Below are 27,654 nucleotides of genomic sequence, written 5' to 3'. Positions count from 1 at the left end.
CACTTCTCTTCCCTGCTGTAACCCAGGTGACTGCACGTGCTATTTGGGGAAACAATTGCTTGTAGAAGTTGTAGTGGGTAGAGTAAAGCTAGCTAGTGATGAAATCATCTTTAGTGTAGAAAATACCTTTGTTCCTATGTTTCATGAGCTGCAATGGCTCACTGATTTATAAGAGCAATTCAGGGTCTGGTTTTGATCTTTAAATCCCTTAGGTGAGAGTGGAGCCTTTGCATGAGGAATTTTTCCTTCCGTCTCCTGTGTTACTGTGATTGTTGTGGTCATCTGAGGTACCCGTGTGCCTGTATGCCTCCCCTTCTCCCTTCAACGGCAGCTCGGGGACATGGGGCTGCACAAGTCTCAGGTGAGCGTTCTTCACTCGAGTGCTTTCTGTCACCATATCTCCAGAGCAGGAAATGTCCTAGACATCTCAAAAAAAGCCTACTGCTTGTCCCTAAGTTTTCAAGAGGAATGAATACTTTGGGGATGAGGGAGGAGACGCTTGCTGGAGCTGAGTAGCAGAATTTGGATGGCCTATGTGAACGTAACTACTGGAGTAGAATGGCTTCCCCTCTGGTGGGAGCAGGTGGATGTAGATTGGAGGGGTGAATACTGGCACATTGGTTTGACCAGCTGAGTTTTGTTTAAGATTTTTTACAGCTTATAGAGTCCTGACAGACACAGAACTTTGACAACTATTATTTAAACAGAATATTCATTATAACTGTATTAATGAAAGATACTAGGGGAAGTGTGCCCAAAACAATTGTTCTCTAACCACATTGTGAGTAAACAAATGGTTAAAGTTAATGAAACAATAATCTCTAACTGCAAGACGCTTTATTTCTGAAGCTAAACATGTTCTGCTGAAATAAAGAGGTCCTGAAACAAAAAGCTCGCTGGTTCTAAAGGTGATAATGGGCTCTAAGCATCTGATGAGGAAGGTATTTCTTGTCCTTTTACTAGTCCTAAATCCATTAGTATCTGCTTCTCCAGGTCTGGACACACAGTATAGTCTGCGTTTTCTTGCTCCTCCATCTCTTCTTTTGTTTTCTGAAGAGTAGTCATACTCTGAAGGAAAAACACATACCAGGCAATAATGCACTGTTAAGCTTTGAAACCTGTATGCGACCCCATTGCTTTCCAGTGGATAGTATCAGTGCTATCACAAATTAATGAAAAAAGGCATCACCTAGGGCTACATTAACTGAATTGGCACTTTCTTGGTTGATTAGTTGGTATTATTAAACTATTTATTGGTTTAATAAACCATTTAATAAACCATGATATTATTTGCCTATCATTTACCAAAGAATGGATAGGCAAAATCCTTACGTGATTAAAGAATGGAAGGCTGGAGTCTCTCCTCCCTTGAAGGAGCAATGTTTATAAGGAAGTTGCCAAAATGTAACTTTTTGAAAGAGCAACTGATGTAGAAAGAAAAGCAAATCCATAGTCGTTAAATGTCCATAGACTCTAATGCTCTTGCAGGAGTTTCACTTGACCAAGAGCTGAACTCACGTGAACTAAGACCATCTATTCCACTCCTAAGAACTGTAAATATGAAATAAGGAGCTGCTAAGCTATTCTGGTTATGTCCATCTTCATTTTTGAAAATACTATGGGAAATCCTGCCTAGCAAAACAGGTGCATTTTAAAGACCCAAAGAAACAAAGAAAGTTTTCTTAATTCCAAGTACAACATACTGTTTTCTCCCTCTGTGCCTCCAGCTCCATTTCAGTTCTGTTTTGGCTTGAAACTCTTGATACTCTTGGAACTCTTGTTCGCAGTACTTCAGATATTTGACTTCTCTTTCAAAATAATCAAGTACCTTGGCATGCTATTAACACAATGACAAACAAGGGTCATTACATGCCCAAGACACAGAATTATTGCTGATGATCGAATGGTATTATTAGTTTATCTATATTGGGAATATAGATATCTCTATCCAAATAATTTGCACCAAAACAATATAAAGAAGTGGATTGAAACCAATTGATTTTGGATACGAATACCATGAGGTTTAAATAATTTTTATTACACTGACTCTGAGTAGATCATCCTTCAGGAGCCTGTACTGAAATAACTAAACCAGTTTTAGGTTACTGATTTCACTCAATCAGTCCAAATCCTCACTGACCCAACTTCAGGCACAAAGAAACCATAAAATACCATACTTCAGTATTACACTATGCATGGGATTCTGTGTTTTAGTTTTCATTACTCTCTTCAACAACCTAGTATTTTTCAGTGAATATTTCAGTTAGAATTAATGTAATCCAAATATTAGTGACTGCTCCTGGGTTAATAATTCTGTGCCCTCAATACTGTAGTTCCAAAACACACATAATTTGGGCAGAAGCAATTTGTGTTTCCTCATGTTATCACACTTAGTTAGCTCCTGCCTTGCTTTGGAGAAGTTACTTTTACTAAAATGAGGCTGCTGACCTGGTGTTACATTGCTACATACTGTAGCTCTGCACACAGCAAACCTTTATGGGATGTTTATAAACTATTTAATGCATACGTAAACTTAACTTAAAACTGGGATAGGACGGGAAGAAGATTTTGTGAAGTAAAAATAACAGACTAGGTAGCAGGCAAGACTACTAGACTGGATGAGATGAAGACACTAGCTTGATCTTTGGCTGGGAGGTGGCGGAAAAGAACAACTGAAAATTATGTGGAAATAAAGAGAAATTAAAAGTGTTTCCATTGTTCCCCTGGCCCTTTGGTACAGACAGTCCTTATTTCAAAAGAGAATGAATGAGTAGTAATGTTAGTAACAGTTTGCAAAATGTGCTTTAACTAAGCTAGAACCAGATGCTAAGATGTGTAAATCGAAGTACCAAATTTACAGGGGAAAAACTGACGTAAATGTGGACAAGAAGGTGTAAAGAAAGAGAAACTCAGTGTATTTACATGACTATCCACTGTACAGCATTGTTTTAATGCATGAAACCAGATATCATTTTATGCATGTGGCAAAAAATGCTGAACTCTTTACTGTGTTTTCATGTAGTCAGGTTGGAGCAGTGGAATTCTGCCAACTGTCACCCAGGTTTACTTTAGGTGCCTCCTATCTGAGCCCTGTGCAAAGCCAGCTTTGCTACAGGTGATCTTTGGAGAATATGGCCATACTGATCTCAAATTAATTGCCATCCATTTGGAGGTAAGTTTTTCCAGGCAGGCTTCTTTCTGTGTTGGAGTTTTCAGGATAAAGTGTCACAGAGATTAATAAAAATTCTTACCAACCTCATTCCTTGAAGGGTGACTTAGTGTCTGACAGATTTCCAGAACATGCAGTACTCCAAGATCATCAGAAACAGCTAAAAAATGCTGCTTTGCTGAAAGATATTTGACAAAAAACATATAAACAATCTAAATTCCAACAGTAACACATACCTCCACCTAAACACAAGCTACAGAGGGTTCATTTTTGTTGTGGTCTCTTTGGTTTATTGTTCACTGCAGCATAAAGGCAGCCTTATTGGTCTCTTATTTTCTTAAAAAATGAAATTCCCTTTAAAGTTTGTACTTTTTCAAACTCTTTTTTTAAATTAAATGTTTTCAGTTGCTTTATGCTGTGATAGTATGCTTAGAACTGATGTATGCATCTTTGTATCTACAGTGCAGTGTTAAATTAGTGGAAGTATGTACTTATATAAGATCGTCTGTAACAAGGTTAGCGTGCCTTGGAGTCATGGGCCATTTTGCAAACAGGGTGGCACAGTAAAGTGCAATCACCATCAACATACGTGAGGCAATCCAGGGGCTGATGAAAGTGATCGTTGATTTGGAGATGTTCTGGAAATGAGATGGCTCGTGAGTTTTCTTCAGTAAGTCCCAAATATCTATATTTCCATCATCTCTGCCAATGAAGAAAACTCCTGGTCTTGTTAAGGACCAGTGTCCCGCAGTGTTTCTTCCTGCAGAGCAGCTTGACTGAAGGATCGGTCCATTCTTAATTTGTTTGAAAACAAATAAAAGATAGACCCAACAATCAAACAGTACTATCCATTCACTGCTTCAAATCTTGTATAATTTAAGAACATTCACAATTTAAATCATCCTGTTACAAAAATTATATCAATGGCAAAATTGGTATCACCTTCTGCACATGAAGAGGAGATTGTGGGGAAGTAAAAAACCTGATCTCTCACTTCCAGTCTATGAAGATAATCTGTCTATCTGCTGTTAAAATCTGTGGTCTTGAGATTTTGCCAGATGCAGCTAACCTGGATTCCTACATGAGAGGAACTGTAACAAAACCCCATGTTTCTTTGTCTTCACATGATGAAAAGACTGCGTCCTAAATATGAGTTCTTCAGACCTGTTTAGCACACATTGCCTTTATTCTTCGGTTTCCCTAGCAGCAGAAATAATTTATTGAGAAGCTACAGTTTTTACAAGGTTGGAATTGAAGAAGATCACTTCATTTTTTCTGTAAAAGGCAAGTTTACAAATCTATTTCTAAAACAGTTTTCTGATGTGTAGAAAAAGGAAAAGCTCTTCTTACACCCAATTTATTTCTAAAGCTTTGTGACTTACAAGCATTTCTGAAAATACAGATTCTGAGGCTATTATAGTTCTGTCTTGTATATCTATCAATTATGTTACAGCTGTGTTAAAGTTACTTACTGTAACCCCTTCTTTCCAAATGGCAAAACTCCGGCCTCCAACGCTTAGAATGATGTCTTTAAAAAATGGGGATCTCTGGAGAGTGTTGATAGTTTCAGTGTGGATGGTGTATTTCTGAGTGTGCTTCTGACCTAATGGAATGAAAAAGGCAGTTGCTTTAGTGCCTTTAGTGCTTAGTAACTAGTAACTAGTGCTTTAGTGATCATCTTCACAATGGGAGTTATGCGGGGGGAAACAGGAGTGCAGGATCCAGCACAGGCTTCAAAGATACTAGCTTCATTTTTTTGCTCACAAGCTTATAGGAATTGGAATTGCTGCAAATCTGGTTACTGTGAAGTATGACTTCCATGATTTGTGCCAATAGGTACATAGAGATGCACCTGTGATACTGGAGAGGGCTTTTGCTATTCTGTCATGATAGCTAAACTGCATACACTTTTGAGGCTGTACTGCTGAATCCTGGTGTCATCAGTGAGACAGACTATTATAGCAGAGGAGCAAGAACCTTAAAAAGACAGAGTATAGGTGCAAATATTTTCAAGTTAGTGATATATTAAAGTTTAAACAGGTATTGAGAAACTTGTACTTACTAACTGGTTTTGCTGAGTCACTACCAATTTCCATTTTCCAGTCAGAATAAAAAATTTCTCCATCCTGTGATGCCAGAAAAATCAAGTAAATGCATTTAATATTAAATATGTTCTGAGTAAGTTAAAATGAAAGTTTGCAGCCAATGACTGAAAAAACACAAATTTTGGATCACCATTTTTCAGTTATGTATTGCCAAAACAGCTTTACTTACCATGATGCGTGTAGGCAGTCCTTCCTGCAGAATTAGGTGCTCGATTTTTACAATTCATGCTTTGCTCCAGTGTTTGGGGAAAAGGTGATCAGAAGCAAAAAGGTAGCTAGAAGCCAAATTTTTATTTCCCATGAACTCAAAACTGGGAAAGATTTTGGAATTTTAGATATGTAGGGTACGTAGAGGGCTATGAATAGCTGGGACTTCCTAAAGTAGAAATAAGTTGTGGGGGACACTGTAGTATAAACATTTTCAACTGGCATTTGGGGAAACACTAAAAAAATACTACTAATCTTATGAATTCTGGAATAAGGAAATACTGTTTGGTTCCTGATGGCAGGTAGTTAAGTTCAGCATATTTTGGAAATGTCTTCTAATTCTGCCCTTCGAGTAAGGGTTCATAGTCTACCAAACATTGGGGTTTTATTATTATTTTAAGCATGTAGCTAAATGCATTAAAATGGGAATAAAATGTGGCATGTCCAGAAAGATCTTTTTAGTTAACACCTGAAGAAAGCATGCAAGTCCATACATTTGTGAAAACTCTATTATTTAATTGTTCAGTCTTTTGGGTATCTTGGATTAACATTTTCATTAGTAATCTCTTATTTTCACTTACTTCAGTTCCAACAAAAAAGTCGGTGGAGATACTCTCTAGCACTTTCAGATTTTTGCTTGAAGGAGTATTCATCTCTATACATGGGTTCTCCTTGGCAGGTACTTCTAGTGTGTTCAGAGATTGCACCTTCTCTGGGAAACGGTATGGATACATCTCTTTATTAACAATGGAATTTATCAGAGCAAGCAAATCCTTTGTCTTATAAAGATAGTTTATGGATAAGGGGAATTTCAGGAGGAGAGGTGAAGACAGACTGCCAGGTAAAGCAGCAGTTTTGCAGGTTCAGTGTTTCCTGGTGGAATCTCCCCGTTGCTGCAGCTGCCCTGAAATCAGTGCTTCCCGTACCCAGACAACTACTTAGGGTAGCACCGTTCTGTTCTTCAGTTTTACACAGCATCAGTGTCTCCGTGGGAAATACCCCTATGCATCCTCTTTAGCTGCTGCAACCAGGAGCTAACATTTCTGCTCCAGGGAATGGCACAGCCTGCCTCCTGCAGTCTGTGGTGTGACGGTGTGTGCTGGAGCAGCTATGCCACAGCAGCTCAACTGCCAGAAAGGCGTGTTCTGGCATGGTTTGCAGTCAGTCTCTCAGGTAGTCCAGCTCTTGGGCTACCTGTGTGTCAGCGTGCCAACTTTACAGAGGGATTAGTAGTGGGTCCCTGCCACAGAGTACCATAATAAGAACTGACCTACTACGGAATGTGAAGCGCTAACTTCACGTTCTGTAGTGAAGAGTGACACCTCTATCCAAAGCACTACAGAAATACCTAGGATATATACTGTTACTCCAGGATTATTCTTCTAAAAATAGTATTCTATAAGGGCTGAAAAGGACATACTGTTTCAGGGATAAAGAGACTGGGTGGGGGACTTGCATGGGCTATTAAGTGAAACCTGGCAGAGTTACCGTGGATACAGAACTGCTCTTTTTGTATTCAGTACATGTACATATCTTTGTAGTCAATACATGTATGTTGCACTTTGAAACGTTTTTCCCCAGATGCATTTAGCTATACAACATTTTGTTGCTCAGCTTTCATTATGTATATACTGAAATATAAGCTTATTAAAAACATTTTTCCCAAGAAGGTGTAATAAAAATATTACCTGAGGTTTTGTAATGATAATGCAGTTCCCTTAAACTAATTCTGACGGGACTGTACTCTGTGTTGGTATCACTTTCGCACAGGTTTATCTGTTCAGAAAAAATACATTTGCTAACTCATTTTGTCAGATCTTTGAGGTACAAGACTAAATGACTTTCTGCTGTAATGGAACACGTCTTTTCAGTTTGCAGTGTGTTTGTAGTACTCCACAAACAGTATTTGCTGCCTCATGTGCCAGCACAGAGAAAATGCAAACCTGTTGTTTCTCTTGTGTTATCCTTTCCCTGTACGGATTTTGCCATGTTTCTCGCAAAAAAAACCAGCTCCAGTGGTCATGCTTGTTCAACAACTGTACCAGCTGCAGCTATTCTGAGCAGCACAGATCAGCAGGTTCAAATTTTTTTTTTTTTTACCTAACGGATTATTTTCAGCCTCGCTTTTTTCACAAATGACTACGACCATTTTCATCAGACTGACTGTCGGGTTGCCAGTAATTATGGCTCTGTTGACCATGACCATGTTTCACAGTTTGGGACCCACTGAGACAGGATGGCGGGTGAAAAGGCTGACAGCAACATACACTATTAATACAACTACTTTTGCATGTACTGCAGTTTTTAAGAAACAGTCATGCTGTTTCTTGTGAGTTAGCTTTACAAAATGTGTTTTATTGAAGTCTTTCATTTCATAATCAGAAGGAAATTCACAAGGAAGACAATTTTGTGGAAAAATTTAGAGTTGGGAAGAAAAAGAATACATTCCTGTGGAGTTCTGGCCATATCTACAGTTTGGCTTGATCCTTCTGTTCTATATTTGTGTACAGTACCTTTATGAGAGGTTTCCAGCAGAGATCTAGGTGCTTAGAAGTATCTGGAACATCAGGGAGCATATCAAAAATTTCCTCCTCTTTTACTTTCTCAGATGAAGGTTGTTCAGGAAGTTTGGTGGCTGGAATATCCCAAAATAATATTGAGCTGCAAAATGATTGTACAATATTATTCCCTGTTTTTGTTTCAAAGTCAAATGCAGTTTTCCACATATTTTAAGGTTTTTTTAGCCTTTCATCTTCAAACTTTACACAGCAATACAGACTCTGAAAAGCAGACAAATGCTAGATACTTAATTGCTTCTTTTGTAAATGATGGCATATATTCCTCTATTCATCATTTCATCAGTTGTTAACTATACCAAAGCAGCTAGACAGCATTTATACAGTTTGCTTATGGAAAGTTACTGGGTGAAGTTACTGGCACTACCTGGGTGAAATTCCTGGAGGCTGAGAGAACTGGGCAGAACCCTGTAGCAGGTAATCCAGTAATCCAAAGCAAACCTCATTCCCAGTTCCTGTGTGTACTAACTTATTTGCTGACATTCAAGGCAAATGGTCCCACTCACTTGAATCTGTCATCTCATTGGAGTTTTCAGCCCTCTGATTGTTCCTGTTGCTCTACTCTGGACATTCATTCACAGATTTGATATAGACAATTATAATTTTCCTCATTGCTGACATCTCTTTCCCTTTTCTAACAGGAGTTGCTCAGGGACCCATGCTCTTCAAGGATGGCATTACAGTGACTTCCCTGCTCTTACTTTAGGTGAATACTTTTAATTTGGAGCCCTGGTGTGTGAGTAGTTTATTTCTTCCATGTGCATTACTTGCATTACACTGCAAATGTATCAGCAATTGTATTTGCATTCATTCTTCTAACTTAATCCTTTAAGTCTTCTCTGTATTTGATTACAAAAAATAACTTTGTATCACTACCAAATTTTGCTCTCTCTGACCCTCCTTTTGATGGCAAATATATGATTGAGCCCAGCCATGCAGCCTTGAAGCCTTAAGCCTTTTGCCATGATGAAAGCTAAACATTTATTTCCACTTTTTGCATTCTGCCCCCTTGCCAGTCTTTCACACAGGATAATATTTGGTCATAACCATCATGACTATTTAGTCCACAAAAGAGGAGATTCATACAGAATAATTTTGCCAGCTAAGTCTCCAAGTTTAAATAGAGTTTTTCTATATTTCACAGTATTTCTGTGGCCTCAAAATCTTTAACAGCTTTTTGTGCAAGTCACGTACTCAATGCAAGTGTGAGGGTGTGGCTCTCCAGGCCAATGCATGTGTGATCAACACTCTTCTTAAGGTATACACAGAATATAAACATATACATGTGAGGTTTTTCGGTTAATGAACCCTTAATGCTGTTACTGTAAAGGGCTTAATTAGCCAAGAACTTGATGTGCTTGTCTTCTGCATACAGAATTTCAGCTATTCAGGATAGGCTGATAGGAATCCAGAAGTATGCTAGTTAAATCATGGAGAATGCTCCATAAAGCTTTCCAAAGGAAACTGGAAGACATCTTGTAGAGTATGTATTGTATATACCAATCAGGGGAGCAGGTTACAAGCTGCACACAAATTCCAGCTCTGTTTTCAAAAGTAGCACCTGTTCGGTTGTCCTAAAAATAACAGTAATAATAATTACAGGGGGAGAAGATGATGAGAGACAAAAATTATACTCTGCTAAGTAAGTACTTCAACACATAAAATGGGTTTCTAGAAATTAAGTCACTGTTTCTGCTTGGGTAAGGTTTGAAAATCAGGACTTACGAACTTGTAGTTATAAAGTCAAGCTATTTTACAAATGTACTTCAAGTGAACTGATACCAGCTTTGCCTACTAAACACCCAAAATTTTAAATTAAGTCAGCAGGATAAATACTTGCTGGTATGACTGCAAGTCAGGTCCTCCTTATGTTGCCATGTTTGTAACTTTTTTTTATCCAGCTTAACCAAAGAGCAAATCATTGAGAAATTTATCTCCAACAGTAAAGTGTACTGGGAGTGATATCTCTTTGCCAAGTTTACACCACGGATCATCTCTCTTAAATTATCACTCAGCTAGACCATGCTGCAGGATGGTAGTGGTGCCTTCAAATGTTAATTATTAATAGTTTAGTTTGTGTGTGGGGGGGTTCTGCAGGTTTTACAGTACTTATCATTTACTAAGTACTCATTGTTTTATACCAAATTAATTTATTCAGAAAAATAAAGGAAAGATGTCGGGGGGGAACAAGTGATTATAGGCTATGCCCTGATCAAATATAATTTCCAGTATATGCAAACCATATATATTTTGAATAAAACTGTACTTATCAACCATGCGGCAAAGTTTCAGCTACACTCTTTTTTTTTAGGCCAAATCCTACTCTTATTTTCATTCATGAGTTGCCTACCTGGAGCCAAAATGGTAGTCTCACAACCATGCAAAGCTGAATTAGGTTCTGGATATAACTTTGAACACTCTTTCATTGATATGTAAAATAAACTGCTGATTTTAGGAACTGTGCCATAAAAACTGCAATGCTGTGCAAAGGCTGACACACATCCCATGTTTATGTAACAAAAGTATGTCCCAGTACATGTTGCCAAATATTGACAAAATGATTCCTTTGTCAGTGTTGTTTATCAAGCATGGGTTTCCTGTATCTGTTATCCCAGATGACCATGAAAACAGCTTTCTGAGCCTAAACCTTGCCAAAAAAATCCCCACCCAACAACAAAAACCACAACAGCATTCTGCGATCCAATCCCTTGCTTCATATTCTACATCTGGTACCAATTAGTATCCATGGGTACTACCATAGCATAATTTAATAATGGACAGTTGTAGCCGCTTTCTTTTTATTATATATGTGCACCCTTTTCCTCACTTTTCTGGTAATGTTGCTAAGGACTGCGGTATCTCTGAAGTCTTAAAAATTTGTTTTCAAAAATTATTTATGTATTAATTTGCATAAACCTTTTAAAGGTCTCAGTTTTCTTCCTCTTGACCTGCTTTTCCACTGTCATTATTTTGCATTTGACTACATTTGCATTTCAAATTAATTTGGGCAACGATTTGCAGTACTTTGAGCATCCAATACTCCTGTAATAGTGTTGGACTCTTTAACTACATAGACCCTAAGTACTATGGAGCTTTAAAACCATCACAGAAAATGTAAATTTTGAGTATGCAGGGAGCACCTAGAAGAATTAAGGTACCTACAATAACACCATTCTTGGATGCCTAGATATTTAGGTAATTGAAATGATTTCTCTGAATTCTTGGTGGCAGGCTAGATTGCTCATAGTAGAAATTCAACATATTTTAGATATGGAAGACTTATTATAATTTTGAATTATAATTTTCAGTAAAGCTACAGAAATTTTTTCCAGTATGAGCAGATTCATATTAGATTGAGAACACAGCACAGTTGTAAAGCACAATGGACAGGACAAGTGGCACCAGATTATTTAATATTTAGAAAATGTAGTAAGAAATAATGAAGACTATTACAAATAATTGAACCTTTAATATTTTATCTTGAGTTTACACTATGATTTTGGAGGTAGTAGATTAGGAAAACAATAAAAAGAAGAAAAGTGAATTTTTAAACTCACCTCAAAATAATCTGGCAGCCAATGTATATCTGTTACTGGTTTTTTATGACTATACTGTATGGAAGAGACTGCACAGTATCTCACTAGAGGTGGCTCTGTGCTATTCTGCTGGACTTGCATAAGTGATGGCTAGAAATGTTTAAAAAAAAGAGGTCTCTTAGTGTATTTCCAAAATACAATAGTAGTCCTGTCAAAGAAAAAGGGTTACTTTACATACTGTTAATGCTTCTTCACACATTTCAGATCAGTTTATAGAACTTTCTAGGGGTCTAATACCTTCCCTTTGGAAAAAAAAAATGGAAAGCATCAAAACAGGCCTTTGGATATGAAGCTCTAAAAAGAATTCCAACATGCCTCCACAGGCACACACACATCCACTTATGTTACTAGTTCCTCCTCTGCTCTTCAGTCTGTTTTCTGCTTATCCCCTTTATAGTTTCCTTCCACTGAAATCTGCTTCTTGTCTTCCAAGTTACCTTTTTTCTGTCCATAAACTTCCAGAATAAATTTCAGTATTACATTCAGCAACAAATGCTGTATGTATTTGATAGGCTTCATAAGGCAAAAGTTGAGTATATGTTGGTGCCCGTTAAAGAACAGTCTTACTGAGGCCTAAGTCTGCACAAAATGCAGTAAAGCTATTAAGCTGGACTAATCAGGTAGAAATTATATTGTGATAATGGGTTTATTTCATGAACTCATCGCGTTTCTTATCCTTTCTAGTCTCTCATTGCAAAGCTTATCTACTCCTCTGTTTTGAGTCAGGATATCTTCACCCGTTTTTCCTCACAGACATATAGATGTACTGCAATATATTTAGAATGGAAGCATTCACCATATTAACAGCTGTTATCTTGATTCCATCAGCAACGGTTTTTGCATTTTGCAGCTTTTCTTCATGTTGAGAAATATCCCACAGTACAACCTACAATGAGAAATGACTAGATTACAAATTATTTCACCCTTAATATTAATATGCATTTTTTCAAATACAATTCATGGAGGTTTGGCGAAAAATAAGAAATTCACTCTCTGCACTAGAATTTATAGTCTTTAAGGTATTGCCTCTTCAGTCCGATGCAATCAGTTGAAAGGCTACGCTTGTCTCAACCAAAAAAAAAAAAGAGAGTCTTTACAGCTTGACCTATTTATCAGTACTACAAAGAAGCATCGTACAGTAATGGCTCAGCTATGGAATAACCAGGCATAACTTCAGTACAGGATCAGAGAATTTCTGAGACTCTGTGACATCTGCCTTGTGACACTATATGTTATTATGGATGTTGAGTACCTCTCTTCACCCTTATTTTTATACTGTAAGAAAATACAGAAATATCCAATTTTATTCTTAGAGAATTAACACCTGTCCATTGATGCAGCCACCAGCAATGATATTTGGATCACCTGGACTGAACTGAAAGCAGTAAACATCTTCAGGACACTCAAAAATTAACTAGAAAGAAGAAAAAACAAAATAGTTGAGAAATACAGTCACACTGATTGTTTGTTCTCTTGTTATTTAAACACTTGTCATATTTAAAAGTCCTGATTAAATACCTGAGGGTGGATAGGGTCAAAAAAACTCCAACAAAGTATTACTGACTGCTGCAGCAATGATTTATCAGAAAGGTTAACTTGCTCTTCATAAGAAAGTTGCTCTCTTGCTGACACTGCTATAATCCCTGATTGAGAGAGAAAATGAATTTTCTCAGAAGAGGCAATTCAGGTTTCAGCAAAAAAAGAAAAAAAAAAAACAAACCCACCATGTATTTATATTTTTTTTTTACAGATGAACTTTGAGGAAATTATTTTTGTTGCTTAAAATTAAGTTATTTAACAATGAATTGTAGAACCTAAGCATCAGGATGAAATTCAACTTTTTTGCTACTACTCCTTAACGGTGTAATACTGCACCTGAAATGATGTGACAGGCATATAGTCCTGGTCACCCACCATGAAATCAAATCTTTTGTAGCTGGATTGATTTCCTACACAGGCTGCCATGTTGGCTATTAGTATGCTGTGCAGCTAGGACATTTATATAGAACTTAATTGTGCCTTTAAGCCTGGCTGTGTAGAGCAATAATCCGTGGCAGGGAGCCAGAGGAGACATTACCAGCCAGATAAAAAACTGTCTGGATGGCCGGGCCCAAAGAGTTGCGGTGAATGGAGTTCAATCCAGCTGGCGGCCGGTCACAAGCGGTGTTCCCCAGGGCTCAGTATTGGGGCCAGTTCTGTTTAATATCTTTATCAGTGATCTGGACAACGGGATCGAGTGCACCCTCAGTAAGTTTGCAGATGACACCAAGTTGGGTGGGAGTGTTGATCTTCTTGAGGGGAGGAAGGCTCTGCAGAGGGACCTGGACAGGCTGGATCGATGGGCCAACACCAGTTGTATGAGTTTCAACAAGGCCAAGTGTCGGGTCCTGCACTTGGGCCACAGCAACCCCATGCAACGCTACAGGCTTGGGGAAGAGTGGCTGGAAAGCTGCCTGGCAGAGAAGGACCTGGGGGTGTTGGTCGACAGCCACCTGAATATGAGCTGGCAGTGTGCCCAGGTGGCCAAGAAGGCCAATGGCATCCTGGCTTGTAACAAAAATAGTGTGGCCAGCAGGAGGAAGGAAGTGATCGTGCCCCTGTACTCAGCACTGGTGAGGCTGCACCTCAAATACGGTGTTCAGTTTTGGGCCCCTCACTACAAGAGAGACATTGAGGTGCTGGAGCGTGTCCAGAGAAGGGCAACGAAGCTGGTGAAGGGTCTAGAGCAGAAGTCTGATGAGGAGCGGCTGAGGGAACTGGGGTGGTTTAGCCTGGAGAAAAGGAGGCTGAGGGGAGACCTTATTGCTCTCTACAACTGCCTGAAAGGAGGTTGTAGAGAGGTGGGGGTCGGTCTCTTCTCCCAAGTAACAAGCCATAGGACAAGAGGAAATGGCCTCAAGTTGCGCCAGGGGAGGTTTAGATTGGATATTAGGAAAAATTTCTTCACCGAAAGGGTTATCAAGCATTGGAACAGGCTGCCCAGGGAAGTGGTGGAGTCACCATCCCTGGAGGTATTTAAAAGATGTGTAGATGTGGTGCTTGGGGACATGGTTTAGTGGTGGACTTGGCAGTGTTAGGTTAACGGTTGGACTCTATGATCTTAAAGGTCTTTTCCAACCTAAATGATTCTGTGATTCTATGATTTAGTATGCCTCGTGATGCTCACTGGCACTCAGCAGAGCTATGTCCCGTTGTGGCTGTAACATTCCTCACAAGTATAAGGCATGCTATGAGAACCAGCCATGGGGAGAAGAACAACCGTATGCAGAGCCACCAGAAGGACCTGGCAGAGTTGCAGCCCCACTTAAATGAGCCTCATAAGAGAGAAATATCCCTTTCCTATGATCTCCACTTACACATTAGTGTGAGGGACTTTGCATGGCCTGTCTGAACTCTACAAAGAATTTGTCTGTCTCATTTTTCGCTTTGTCTCAAATCAGCCATTCAGACAGACATACTAAATCAGTTTGGATTTGTTTTTAAATTTAAAAGCTGATAACTTTTATGAAAGATGCATATTTTGTAGCTATCATATAATACATGTCATTCAAGTCTCAAATCACTATTTTAACCGCATTACCATGAATGGTTGGATGCCAGCAAATGCAGCTAATAGTTCTGTCCTTGAGATAGCGCAGATCTGTAAATGATTGGTATGCCTTAAGATAAACATCTGGCTTGCCACCAGAACTGCTTTCATCTTCTGCTAGGGCCTTCCAGTCATCAAAAAAAGCATTCATAATTTCATTTTGCTGCAATGCAATTTCCATTCTGTTTTGTGAAAAGAACAGTTAACACTTTCAATAATCCAGAGGTGACTACTCAGTAGTAGAATCACAAATATTTCTGTAAAGTGGCAGCTTTTGTTTTACACAAAATTATGACCACAGTAGTAAAAAAAAAAAAAAGAAAGTATTAATTCTTCAGTAATGCATCACTGTAAGGAAACCCTCTTCCATTTAAATATAAATAACTAATTTTACCAAGAATTTAACTCTAGTTCTGTATGGATCAAGTACAGTGCAATTGTCCAATTCTTGTCCAAAAAGTGTCAGTAAGTGGGAGTTGTCCCAAGATGAAGGGCTATAGGACAGCACCTTTGCTCTTCTGCATAAGCCTCTGCTTGAGTGAGCAGTGTGTGAAAGATCAGCTTTGCAGTCTGTTTGAAAAGATGTATCACTATCAACTTTATAATAGTTCTTAATAACTATTTAAACCAACATTCATATTTATGTGGCATAGACTTCATGTTAATTTTCATAGAAACAAATATTAAGTTAATATTTGTTAATATTAAAATAATAAACAATGGGGGGGGGAAGTATATAGAAACAAACAAAAAATCAGTATTTGACCAGACCAATGGTCCACTCAGACAAGAGTTCTTGCTTGTATTCTATATTATTTCAGGTAGCCTTTGATGTGTATTGCTGCAGTAATTTCACCTTGAATGTACTGATGTAAGAAATTCTTTCAGCTTCTCAGATGACAGACTCTCCTCTTTCTCTTCATTTGACAACTGTCTAGGAAAATACTGCGTGGCTGCATTTTTTGGATAGGTCCTAATCAATTGGAATAAATATGAATGTGAGTAAGTATAGAAACAATTTCTATTGAAATAGAAATAGACAAACTCATGTAATGTGTAAAATTAAAAGCTGAATATATTCAGTTTTTCTAGAAACTCTTTGGAAAAGCATGAAGGAAGAAAGATGCAAACAGAGCATCCAATTCTGCTCTCTTAATCAGTTTGCAACTGAGTAACTCCAGAAGAGCTGAGTTAATTTACATAACTTCAGCTGAGATCAGAAATAGTGCATAGGTTAATAAATAAGCTGATAAATATTTTCTCACTTACCATTTTGTCTGAGTACTAGCTTCTCTTACTTTTGGAACCATTTCTATGCCCACATCTTTTTCAAGCATTTTAATACTGAAAGTTTTGTCTTGATAGGATGTGCATTCAACGTAACTGCCTTTTACATGTGAAGCATTCGTATCAGTAAATGTAATTGGTGCACCAAACTTCCTGCGTACTCGAGAAATCATATACTTAATCTGGAAAAGAGGTATTTCTGTAGTTAGCAGAGGATAAATTTTTTTGAAAGTTCATTGTGTAAAATGGCAGTGTTCATATAATTGTAGAATTAGTTCTTTTGATGATTTCTGTGCTGAGTTTACTTACATTTCTGCATTTTGAAATTCTGAAGTGCTCATATAAATAACCTACATATGTAATGGAAGACAGGTTTGTATTTCTAAAACAAGAAGTTGCCTTTAGGTAACGTTTTGGATTACTGCTAGTGGGATGAGAGAACTACATTTTCTAATTCATGCAATATCAAAATTGCACCTTTAATTAAAGGATTGATTTGCAGGAGGTCTTATGTAATACTGCATTGGATTTTCAAGACTTTTCAGCCTTTCCCTCTTAGTGCAATTCTCAACTTTGGGTGAGGTATTTCAGCTTCCCTTGCAGTGCCTAGGGAGAGAAAAGTACCCCCAAGAGGATCCACAAAAATTTGAGTGAGGAGTTTCCTTATAGTGGGAACTGGGAAGAAGGGATGTGGCTTGACTTCTACCCACAAAGAGAGGTAGGCATTTGATTTCAGGCAGTAGAGAGGTATTGCTTTGTCTTAGATTCATAGCCAGGTACAGCACCTCCCACAGAACTGGAGAGGAATGTAGACTGAGAATACTTCTGAGTGGACCTTGCCAGCAAGGTAGAATACAGAATACTTGGACTGTGAATGTGGGCTAAATTTAGTGACTGTGAATTAGCTTTAGAACAATCAGACCTCTTTTTTAAGTATAAGCAAGATGTCCAGTTGCTGAGGACTATCAAAACGTAGCCAGTTTTCCCTGAACAGGGATTTAGGTATTGAGTGAAAATCACTGATGGACAGTTAAATCCTTGGAGATGCCCCATACATCACAAGTTAGGTGACAGCTGTGAGTGGATCTATTTTTGGACATGTAATTTTCTCAGTATAATCTGTAGGTGTAGTTAATCAAATATGTCCTTCTGTAAAGTCAGCTTGTAATACCTGTAGTCGGTAACATTTATTCCGAGGTAGAGAGCCCTTAAAAGTGTTGTATGCTACTTAGATGCCATCCGTATAATGAAATGGAGTGCACTGGGCTCCATGGAAACAGAACTAGGTCCTTAGAATATAATTACAATGACTCAACTTGTAATCTGGCCACATAGTAAATTGAGCAAAAAGTGGCAGAGATGCTAATGACCAAAGATGATCAGGACTTTTGAACTTACAGTTTAAAAAGTAGATATGTCCAATGCAGTCTCACATGCCTTATTTGCAGGATTTAACGAGAATAGAGTTGTAAAAAAAAAAAAAAAAAAGTTTCTGCAGCACTTTCAGTTTTTGTTAAAAGTTGAGCTATTTCTCTATTTCTCTCTTTTTTTTGTTTTCTTGAAAGACCCCAAGCAAAACTAGGATTGCAACTTTCAGTTTGTGACTTTTTTTTTTAAGGAACTTAAAATAAATTTGGTTTTTTGCTATTTATTTGATTGACTAACATCTGTTGATTCTGACCTTTGTAACAGTGTCTTTAACAGATTCTTCTTCAACTTCCTTTTCACTGCCAAGAGAAACCCAAGGTTTGTGGACAGGAGGCTTATAAGCATGAACTTCCAGAGTTTCCTCTCTATTTTCTTCTTCTTTTTCTTCTTTTTCTTCTGCAGTTTCTGGAGGCTGTGACATAAAACAGTGAGAAATGGTACTTTTTCCAAAATTTGTTACTGAACTGTAAGTATGAACTAGAAACCCAGTTTTCAGTCCTTATTCACACATTCTTTACTTTTGTCTCAATGCAGTAAGTCTGGCTATTCTGTGACCCTGGGTACGATTGGGTTAGGTCCCATTCATTCATTTGTGCATTAGAATTTTCCAATAAATGTTACTTATTTAATATTTCACTACTAAAGAGAGACTGTTGTCTTGAAAGCAAATCGCTGTTATATAAAAAGAATTTATAGTGATTTTCTACATTAGGCCCGCCTGCCTGGTATTGCAATTTGCTTTTCTATTAATTGTTACTTCTGATGCTGGGTGACAAACTCATGTTGAAAAATTATATAATCTATCCATAAACCTTCTCCTATGATGCAATGCACAAGAGGAAATACTCTATGTATCTAGCGTTATTTAGAACTCGAGAACATTTTAAGGTATGATTTGAAGAATATATTTACATACATATTGTGAAAAATAAATATATTTCTTTGAAGATGTCCAATATATTATAATCTTTTATTTTTATGTCTGTCTTAGAAACCTGGGTCTTGGCAGAGGAAATTAACACTTATGATAAAAATGCAGCAATGGGGGTTATACTGGCCCTCTGAAGTAAAATACAAAAATTTAATTCAGTCTTTCTCAGTATAAAAGATATTTTTCCAGTGATACACATATTTTTCCATGAGCATTTTTCCATGACCTTTAGAGAAACATACTGGCATGCCAAGCACATCAGATGCTTATGAATACAATACCATTCCTGAAGTATATGTTTGAGACAAGATTCTGAAATATTCATAGATAGAACAATGCTGTGGTATCCTTGGATTTTCTTACCTTCAGAAGGTTTTCCTTGGCTTCCTCAGAAGCAACAAAGTAAAAGTTCTGTCCGTACTGGAACTTTGGATCAAAAACTACCAAAAGTTCTTCCCCTGGATATTCCTATTTTAATTAAAACAATTAGTGGAAAACTGAATGCAAATAACATACAAACCAGACATGAGCATGTGACTGGCAAAGCTACCACTAGTGTAAATTTAGTATCTTTGGTTAATCTTGTGTTCTTAACAGAGAATTTCATGTGCTAATTGAAAGGAACAGATGGATTTTATTTTGTAATAAAAATAAGTCTGGGACAAAACTAATCTTTTCATACAGAGAATTAAACAGAAAAGAAACTGTTTTAATGATTCGCAATAAATAGGCTGTGAATTAGTGAAAGCCAAAATATGTGAAGCTCTGCCAGTTCACAGAATCAAAACTGATAATATTTACGTTACTTTTAGCATATTTTCAATCTAAAGTTAGTAAAAAAAAAAAAAATGTGCATGATGAGCCATGAGAAACTTTGAGCTGACAGTGATCCATGGCCTTTGGATATTACAGCATTAGTGTTTTTACACAGAGTCAAACAAGGACAGACCTTATCATTAAAAGAATTTATACTCTGAGAGCCTGAAGTCTTAAAGTGAGAATAAAATAAGCTACATACTAGGACAACTTTTTTGACAGGGTGGAAATCAGAAATTGTAGCTCTTGTCTTCAGGTCCTGAATGATGTCCTCTTTTTTAATAAGTTTGAAACAATTTTCTTCTGTGACATCTTCATCAACTCGGCAATTAAAAATTTCTTGGGTCTTTGTAGTGAAAACTAAAGGAAAGATTTCTGGGTGGCCTATGAAAGAAAGCAAAATTGCTTGATAAACAAATTCAGAGTGTTGTTTAAACATAAACATATACTTTAATAACTCTGAGTCTTTCCTGTTTCCTAGCAGAATGCCTTTGTATCTCCTCAGCTTAGTTTTTGGTATTTTGGAAGGCATGGAATACAAATTATATATTATATTTTATCAATCTTGGAAGACTCTACCTAACATTTCCTACTTAATGAATATGTTATTCCTAGTATGAGGGGTTTTTTCCCTCTCAATCAACAGGTGATTAGGAGCTTTAGTGAAGAGTCATTAATGGACAGGTTTTAATACATTAAGGACAAAACTGCATGGCTCTGATTTAAGAGAGCCTTTGAATAAATATACTCTAGTCCTTCCCTGTAGAGCAGTGCCATGTTAAGCCAATGTTTAATCTAGATAAGGCTTCAACACCCTCCCAAATAAGGATGCTTTTCTGATTTTGGACTTTCATCATCCTCTCATCAAGTTCAGAGTGCAGTTGAGTCTATTTCTCACTAAGCAAGTGAGACTAAAGCAAGGTCACTAAGATTCAAGCCAGATATTTATTTTCAGCTTTGCTGGAGAATATATAGCTGTTGTTTTCTACACACATGACCTCTGTTAGGTTCATTCATATTAATTCAGAACAAGCTATTTCTTATCCTGGCTCCAGCACTGTTATCTTCATTGGTTGTAGTGAGGCTGGGTGCAGTTTGGTGACCCGTCAACTACACTTTGCAAACACTCAATCTGAAGATGATATACAGTGCTTCTTGTTAAGTGTGTGTCAGCTGTATGTACGTAACACTGGTCCTTCCCATACTACATGTTCTGCCTTCCAGCTTACATAACAGCTATAAGTGATTATGATCATTATAGGCCCAGCTAGTTGAATCCTGCCACCTAAGACTCTTTTCTTCCTTTGCAATATTGCCATACTAGCAAACTCATGCTCTATGTCTCAGCTGCCATAGTAAGAGCATTCTTCATGAAGGCCACTATACTTTTGTCTGAGAAGGCTAGCAGATGTTCACTTTGAATGTTCATCTTTTTGATAAACTGGAAAGTGTAAAAGATTTAGGGACATATATACATGGGATTCTGGTGTACTGAAATGGGCTGGCTTTTGTGATAATAGCTCATACTTTCTATCATCTTTGTTTCATTCTCTTTTCTTAGAGTTATTTAATATTTTATCTTAATTCACAGCACCTGTGTTATTTTTCTTTTTGTGTATGCCTTAAATTGAAGTTGATATATCTAAAATGATGATATTGACCAGCTGGCTCAGCATGTTTTGAGAAGCCATCTCTAACCTAAGCCAACAAGGACTGACAAAACCGATAAATCCTCCTTAATCTCTACCATTTGGGAAGCTAAATCTCTGCATAAGCCTATCACATACTACACAATGTTTGATGAATCTGACATTTATCCTTTAAAATCTTTCAATGCTGCTCCTCCACTGCATCCACTCTGCTATAATCATCCACTAAAATTAATGACATGCATGATGCTTCTGGTACACCCTGCACTGTATCTAGTATGATTTACTTAGCATTCACTAGTCATTTTGTAGCATACACAATCCATTTGTAGCATGCACAGTCCATTAGTTCACTTCACAAGTTGTAGTTCATATTGCATGACATTCCTTTTTGATATCTTGGAGATGTCCAGGATTTCTGTGTGGATGCTTCCAAAAATACAAAATCATAGGGATGTTGATTGGGAAAGACCTCTGAAAGTCATCTGGTCCAAACTCACTGTTGGTAACACCAGACCAAATCAAGTCTCATTTATCTTCCAGAGTCCCTGTGCTTGCCTTTTTGACATCTACTCTCTGTAGCTAATGAGGCCAAGACCTAAATTCTTCTTTTGCTGATCAATTTGGCTATGAGACCAGGCTAAAAAAAATCACCCTGGTTTATTCCAGGGTGATTTGAAACGTTTAATCCTTGTAAGGAACTGCAAAAGTTGATCTGCAGGACTCCCGCGTCATCCTAGCCAAGGGCATGAGGCCTCATTAGGATGTCATTAGGAAGCAGACTCAAACCCCAGTACAAACTGCAACACTACGGATACACTTTACCTTTTGATACATTGGAGCAAAAAATTTAGACCTCCTTTTGCAAATTAAATTTTATAGGATAGAAAGAGGATAGAAACCTGGAGCTGCGCACCAAAACAGAATACAATTTCCATCCTCTGCTGTACACACCTGGCTCACAGGACAGAATGGACAGGAGAGCAAAGGAACAAGAAATTTGTGCATATCACAGTCCTCAGAGTTGGTTATGTGGCTAGTGCAATTAGGAGGGCTAGAACCTACAGAAAACTTATAAACATAATTTGCTGATTCTTGTGTGAAATTTTTTCAGATTATTCCCATGGCTCAAATAAATTAAAGTAAATGCGAACAATTAGATTTTTTTTTTGATACATCAAAAATCCTAACCAGGAGTAACTGTTGTTTATTCAAGAAGCTTGTATGATGTTATTTAAAATGCTGAATCGTGCATACAGCCTTGTCCACAAATGCTAATGCTAAAAAAATCCTCTCTGAGAGATGTAGGTTTCAATGTCAAATGAAACAATACAAGCATGCACTAAAGTTAAGCAAAAATACAATAGACATCACTATGAGAGGGAGCAGAGTAGGACAGAGAGTCTAAGTGTATTTTCTTCAATGCTCTATTCCTATAAGTCCAAGTTAAAGTAATGATCAGAATTAAAATATGTACATCTTTTAGTCTAAAGGGCTAAAATTCTGTATTATAGAATGCTATATTATAACAGATTCTATAGTATAACATAAGGAGCTGGAATTCTTACAATTATGAACATTTTTATTGAATGCTCTTTTCCAGTAAAAAGTATGTAGCATCTAATCAGAGGCTTCACATTGTTTTTCTAACAGTAAATTGTACTCATACCATTTGTAACAGTCAACAGCTCTTAGCGCTATGAGAACTTCACAAAGGACCAAGAAGCAGTAAGAGAAGTAAAGAACACTTGCAGGTCTTATGCTAAGGAGATACCATGCATACCGTTTAAATCCTGCAGACGGTGTCTGCATATAGGAGCATTATTTTCCTGCTTTTAGCGACAGGTTTCTAGCAATAGTTTAGCCATTACGGCTCTAACCTTATTTGCCACTAGGTGGAGGTAAAATTCCCTCTTACTGACAAAACTAAGTATCTCCAGGAGCACCAAAAATACATTTTTTTAAAGTAACACTTTCATCATCTGAGGGATCACTTATTGTCCATTTTCATTAATGGCAGCTTAGCCATTTCAGTGATGCTATCAGAGTGCAATTTTCACTTCCACCCGTGTGCTCACAGGATTATGTAGGAAGACAAGTGATTTATGATTTCTTTAAAAATTACCTAGTTTGTGTATTCCTAGTTTGACACATTTTTACACTTTTAGCAGTAAAAGCTGTACTGTTAAAAGCCAATTAAGAAGATAACCCTTTGGGCTCGTCCTGTAAATCGTAGATAAATCTTACATTGACATCAGTTTAAGTTATATCTGAGGAAGAATTGCACAAATCAGAAGAAAAATCCAACCAGAAATGTGAAAAAAACAAAATTAACAAATATTTGGTGTTTAAGAAAAAAGAATATATTTCAATTCAAATAAGTCCATATTTTAGCTCTTAACTATGGCCACACTTAAAACTGCACTTTTTTTGCACATAAGCCAAAAGAAATGCTTGATATCTTGTGACTTTTAAACAGCAGATTTTTTTCCCCTACAAAGCAAAAGATGTTAATCAATGTCTATTGATATCTATGATTAAAAAACACAAGTGATATGCTAAAATCATCTTCTCACCAGATTTAATAACGATTTGACAAAGATCAACAATTAAAAAATGACAAAAATATTTCAAGTTTTTCTTTCAATTGCTTTAACTATTACTAAATGCAAACATTTTGTTTTGTTTGTGATGCTTTTTTTCCCCCTGATTTTGTTGTGATGCTTTTTATTTCCCCTTATCCCAGCTCCTCTCAACCCAAGATAAAAACATCTTCTACAAACCCATACCTGTTTCAGCATTCCTTGCTGCACTGCCTGCTACTCAGAGTGGCACTATAATCACTACTGTAATAGCTGCATTTCTTCATAGTTTTTAATTTTTCTCATTCATAAAAAATCTTTCCTTTTCATTCCCTGGCATTAGTAACACTGAAGCTTCAAAATGCTTAAAGTATTCCAAAACTATTACTTTAAAGCCCAGTCATCATAGCGCTTACCTATACCAACCATAGAAAGATCAACTTCATCTTTTTTACCTGAAATATAAGAACATGATGTATCAGTAATTTTTCTTCCTAACAAAGTAACTATAAATATACAGTCCTTTCCTTGTTAGAACAATATTTAAAAGCTCTCTATATATTTAAAACTAAACTGTGAAGAGGAAACAAAAAATAATTTCTATTCAGTTCAAATTTAACACAAGAAATGAGTGAAGCCTTTTAAAATAGGTCTGTATCTTAAGGAGATGTTAGCATATTTTGAAACTATGGAGATTTAAAACAAATTTTTATTTTGAGCAGGTGGTCTGCATAAGAGAGAAGCTATAAAAAATCTGTCATCTTGTGGTGCACGCTGCAGTGTTCATGGATGGAAACTGCACTGCCTGCTACCGGATCGCACCTGCTTGGGGCAGTTACCATGCAAATCATGTCATGTGAAGAGGAGATAAATGGGCAAGGCTCGCTAACATCAGACAGTAGCAGAACTGGCAGGTAGGAGCAGATGTTAGTCCCCTCTGACAGTGGTGAGGTGGGCAGGCTTGCTCTGGGTGGCAGGGTGCTGCAGGAGCCAGGCTTTCTTCAGCTCCTGAGAGAGGGTCTGCAAATCTCACAGCAAGGTAGGACAGGAAGAGATTAGCACTGATGTGCAGAATATTCTCTGCAGCACAACAGCTATTAATCAGCTGGGAGGGAAAAGGTGATTAAAAGATGAAAGCAACTTCAGGAAGGTGGCTGTCACAGCAGAAAAAAAATCCATGAAACAAAACAAATAAAACCCAAGCAAGAGTACATTCCCACCTTTCCTGAGAATGTGCATGAATCGCTGGAAAAAAGTATTTGTATATAGCAAAGGCTCATTAGCCTTACACTTCATTAACTATGCATTTTATAAATGACACAAGTGAGATAGTATCTCAGCACATCTTGGAAAAACCGCAACAAAATGCACTGCAAAATTAAATTGTGAGACTTTGATATATTTCCAAGCTCTATTATTGTCCCTTTACAGTGTGATCCTGAGCACCTGAACTCCTCCACAGAGAGAGGGGGCACCTCTCTCTGCCTGATGCTCTCTCCCTGGGCTGTTAGCTTTTGTGAATCTCCCCACTTAATATATATTAAGCCTCCCAATTTCCCATTCAATACTACTGTTATGACACCACAGACTATTAAATCTAAACTACCAAGACAAAGAGTAAATACTGCAAAGTAGCTTTGTTATGTTCCATATATTGGTTACAAACCCATCATTAGTAATGGTAGATCTCTCATTTATATAAAATAGCATATTCTAATTTATCTCATGTTTACTGAAATGCATGGGCCCAAAATAATTAAGGTAGCTGTCATGTGAGACCAGATTACTGCTTGTTTCATTGCTGCTGTACGTTACATACCAAGCTGTGTTCGTTTTCCTTTTGAGGATTCCTTAGCTTTTTTTTCACCTTTCTGTTTCTTTGCCAAGGTTTTTGGACCTTTCAAGGAGGTCTTGCCAGATATGAGATTTTCTGTCATTTTTTCAGATTTCTCTAGGGAAAGATACATATATATCATCAATAAAACTTTAAACAGACAATGGAATGCACCATGTATGAGTGAAAATTTGGTCCATGACTTTATGTAGTTTATCATTACAGTAATATTTTCATACATAGCCAAAGGTATGTTCCATAATTTAAAATCACAAACTGTATTTTGATATGATATGTAATAGATAGAAATACTTCTTCTGTCCAGGGTGATTAAGTATGGAAACTGATTGTCCAAAACAGTAAAAGGTTAAATTAGGATAGGGGTTTCCCTTACAGAAAGCTAAGGACCTGAGCTACAGTGGGAAGAGCGCAGGTGAAAATTCTCCAGTTGTAAATATTTGTCCCAACATCCTTAAGTGTAAATCATTACTCAGCTGCAAAAGCATTTCTGTGCTTTTCTATTTCCAGTTCGTTTTTCAGTGTAGCTCTGTGGAGGACAAAGTTGGAAGGAAATTGTATGCATAATTACATGTAGCAACCACGCAGCTGGGGACGACACTGTATAGAAGGCTACTCTTGTTTCCTTTACTCTCCTTCTTCCCAATATCTAGAATAAGGATGAGAACAGCAGCGTAGAAAAGGCTCGGTTCCATTGCAAAGAAGGAAATGCAATACAGCCTGCCCACCGTACAAACCGGGCAGCACCATCATGTGGAAGGTACACACATAGCAGCCGAGAGAACAACTAAATCGGGATGGTCCAAACCCTGTTAGGAGAAGCACTGAAAATTGTTTGATGTTGTTATTGAACAGCTAGAGGTATTCAAGTGCGAGAAGGACAGTGGGACTCCCAGTTTGTTTGTGTGTCCCCTCTTCCATGTTCCCACTTTTTTTTAAGACTGTAAACTGACTGGGAGAGGAACCATTTTTTAAATGTCTACAAAGCACCTACAGTATTTGGATGCTATTATAATTTTAACACTAATAAGAGGAAAGCAGATGCACTTATAGGACAGAAAGAGACGGCACCGTCAAGAACTCTGTCGTGACATAACTATTTCTGATGAACTCGTACAGGAGCTACAGCCTGTCTGCCTGCACATGTGAACAGCCCATTTACTGTTAAGATGCTTAAGGTGAAAAGGTGAGTTTATAAAATAAATGTTCTATATTGAGACTGTCCCAATGAAAGGCCTAAAATAGCGTGAGCGTTAAACACGCCGTGGTCTGTGCATTTGCAATTTCAGTGGTCATCCTGGCTTTGGGATGGTCTTTCATTCCCAGACTGAGAAACAGTGTTTTTCTGTTTTGTAACACAGTTCTCAAATACTCCAGAAGCAAGCAATATAATTTTAGCTTCCAATCTGAATTTTAGTTTGGAGATGGCCACTGATGGCAACATATAGGTCATGGATTACAGCCTGGTGGTATAGCCTGGGTTTGGGATCTATGTTAACTTCCCATGAATTCAAGGTAAATTTTGCTGTTGACTTTAATGGGAGCAGACTGACACTTTTACTACAGTTATGCATTTTTCTTTTTCACTCCAATCAAAATAGAAAAATATACTCCATAAATCCTCAGGCTCTTTTCTCTATCATACTGGATCTTGCGGATCACAGGTGACAAGCTGCATCCATGGCATGTTAATGCGCTTCTCTGTTGTTTGATCATTATGGCAAATACAGCCCCCTTCGTTAATCCATCTGAAGAACTGTAGCAATTTAATCTTCTCCTTTTTCCAAAAAGCAATAATACCAATGCAAAGCAGATTAATGTTTCAGAATTCTGAAGCTTTTTCTTGCAAGGGATGGATGATGTCTTT

At 37.5% G+C, this 27,654-nt stretch overlaps 1 protein-coding gene across 6 annotated transcripts in view; it reads right to left on the bottom strand.

Moving 5' to 3' along the window:
* Window positions 1–820: 820 nt before the first annotated feature.
* The window catches only part of DNAI3 (dynein axonemal intermediate chain 3), a 30,945-nt gene continuing 4,111 nt past the window's right edge, over window positions 821–27,654 (bottom strand). For 3 of the 6 annotated variants that reach the window (XM_072868134.1, XM_072868133.1, XM_072868132.1), the window contains exons 2-22: window positions 25,755–25,886; window positions 24,352–24,390; window positions 19,907–20,088; window positions 19,252–19,356; window positions 18,211–18,369; window positions 16,512–16,711; window positions 16,099–16,215; window positions 15,234–15,424; window positions 13,172–13,296; window positions 12,978–13,067; window positions 12,450–12,539; window positions 11,615–11,743; window positions 9,558–9,631; window positions 7,995–8,142; window positions 7,170–7,257; window positions 6,063–6,193; window positions 5,232–5,295; window positions 4,642–4,772; window positions 3,759–3,963; window positions 3,256–3,347; window positions 1,652–1,837 (exon numbers count right to left, since the gene is read on the bottom strand). In XM_072868134.1, coding sequence (XP_072724235.1) covers window positions 1,652–1,837; window positions 3,256–3,347; window positions 3,759–3,963; window positions 4,642–4,772; window positions 5,232–5,295; window positions 6,063–6,193; window positions 7,170–7,257; window positions 7,995–8,142; window positions 9,558–9,631; window positions 11,615–11,743; window positions 12,450–12,539; window positions 12,978–13,067; window positions 13,172–13,296; window positions 15,234–15,424; window positions 16,099–16,215; window positions 16,512–16,711; window positions 18,211–18,369; window positions 19,252–19,356; window positions 19,907–20,088; window positions 24,352–24,390; window positions 25,755–25,872 — 2,664 coding nt within the window. In that variant the 5' untranslated portion in view covers window positions 25,873–25,886. Of the gene's footprint in view, window positions 1,069–1,651; window positions 1,838–3,251; window positions 3,348–3,758; window positions 3,964–4,641; window positions 4,773–5,231; window positions 5,296–6,062; window positions 6,194–7,169; window positions 7,258–7,994; window positions 8,143–9,557; window positions 9,632–11,614; window positions 11,744–12,449; window positions 12,540–12,977; window positions 13,068–13,171; window positions 13,297–15,233; window positions 15,425–16,098; window positions 16,216–16,511; window positions 16,712–18,210; window positions 18,370–19,251; window positions 19,357–19,906; window positions 20,089–24,351; window positions 24,391–25,754; window positions 25,887–27,654 lie in introns of those variants that run through there. The other 3 variants (XR_012043472.1, XM_072868136.1, XM_072868135.1) reach the window with 3 other exon arrangements.

Source organism: Ciconia boyciana, chromosome 7 (assembly GCF_034638445.1).
Source record: "Ciconia boyciana chromosome 7, ASM3463844v1, whole genome shotgun sequence".
NCBI classification, from domain to species: domain Eukaryota; kingdom Metazoa; phylum Chordata; class Aves; order Ciconiiformes; family Ciconiidae; genus Ciconia; species Ciconia boyciana.
Note: the sequence above shows the minus strand (reverse complement) of the source record. Positions and strands in the feature narration are given on the sequence as shown.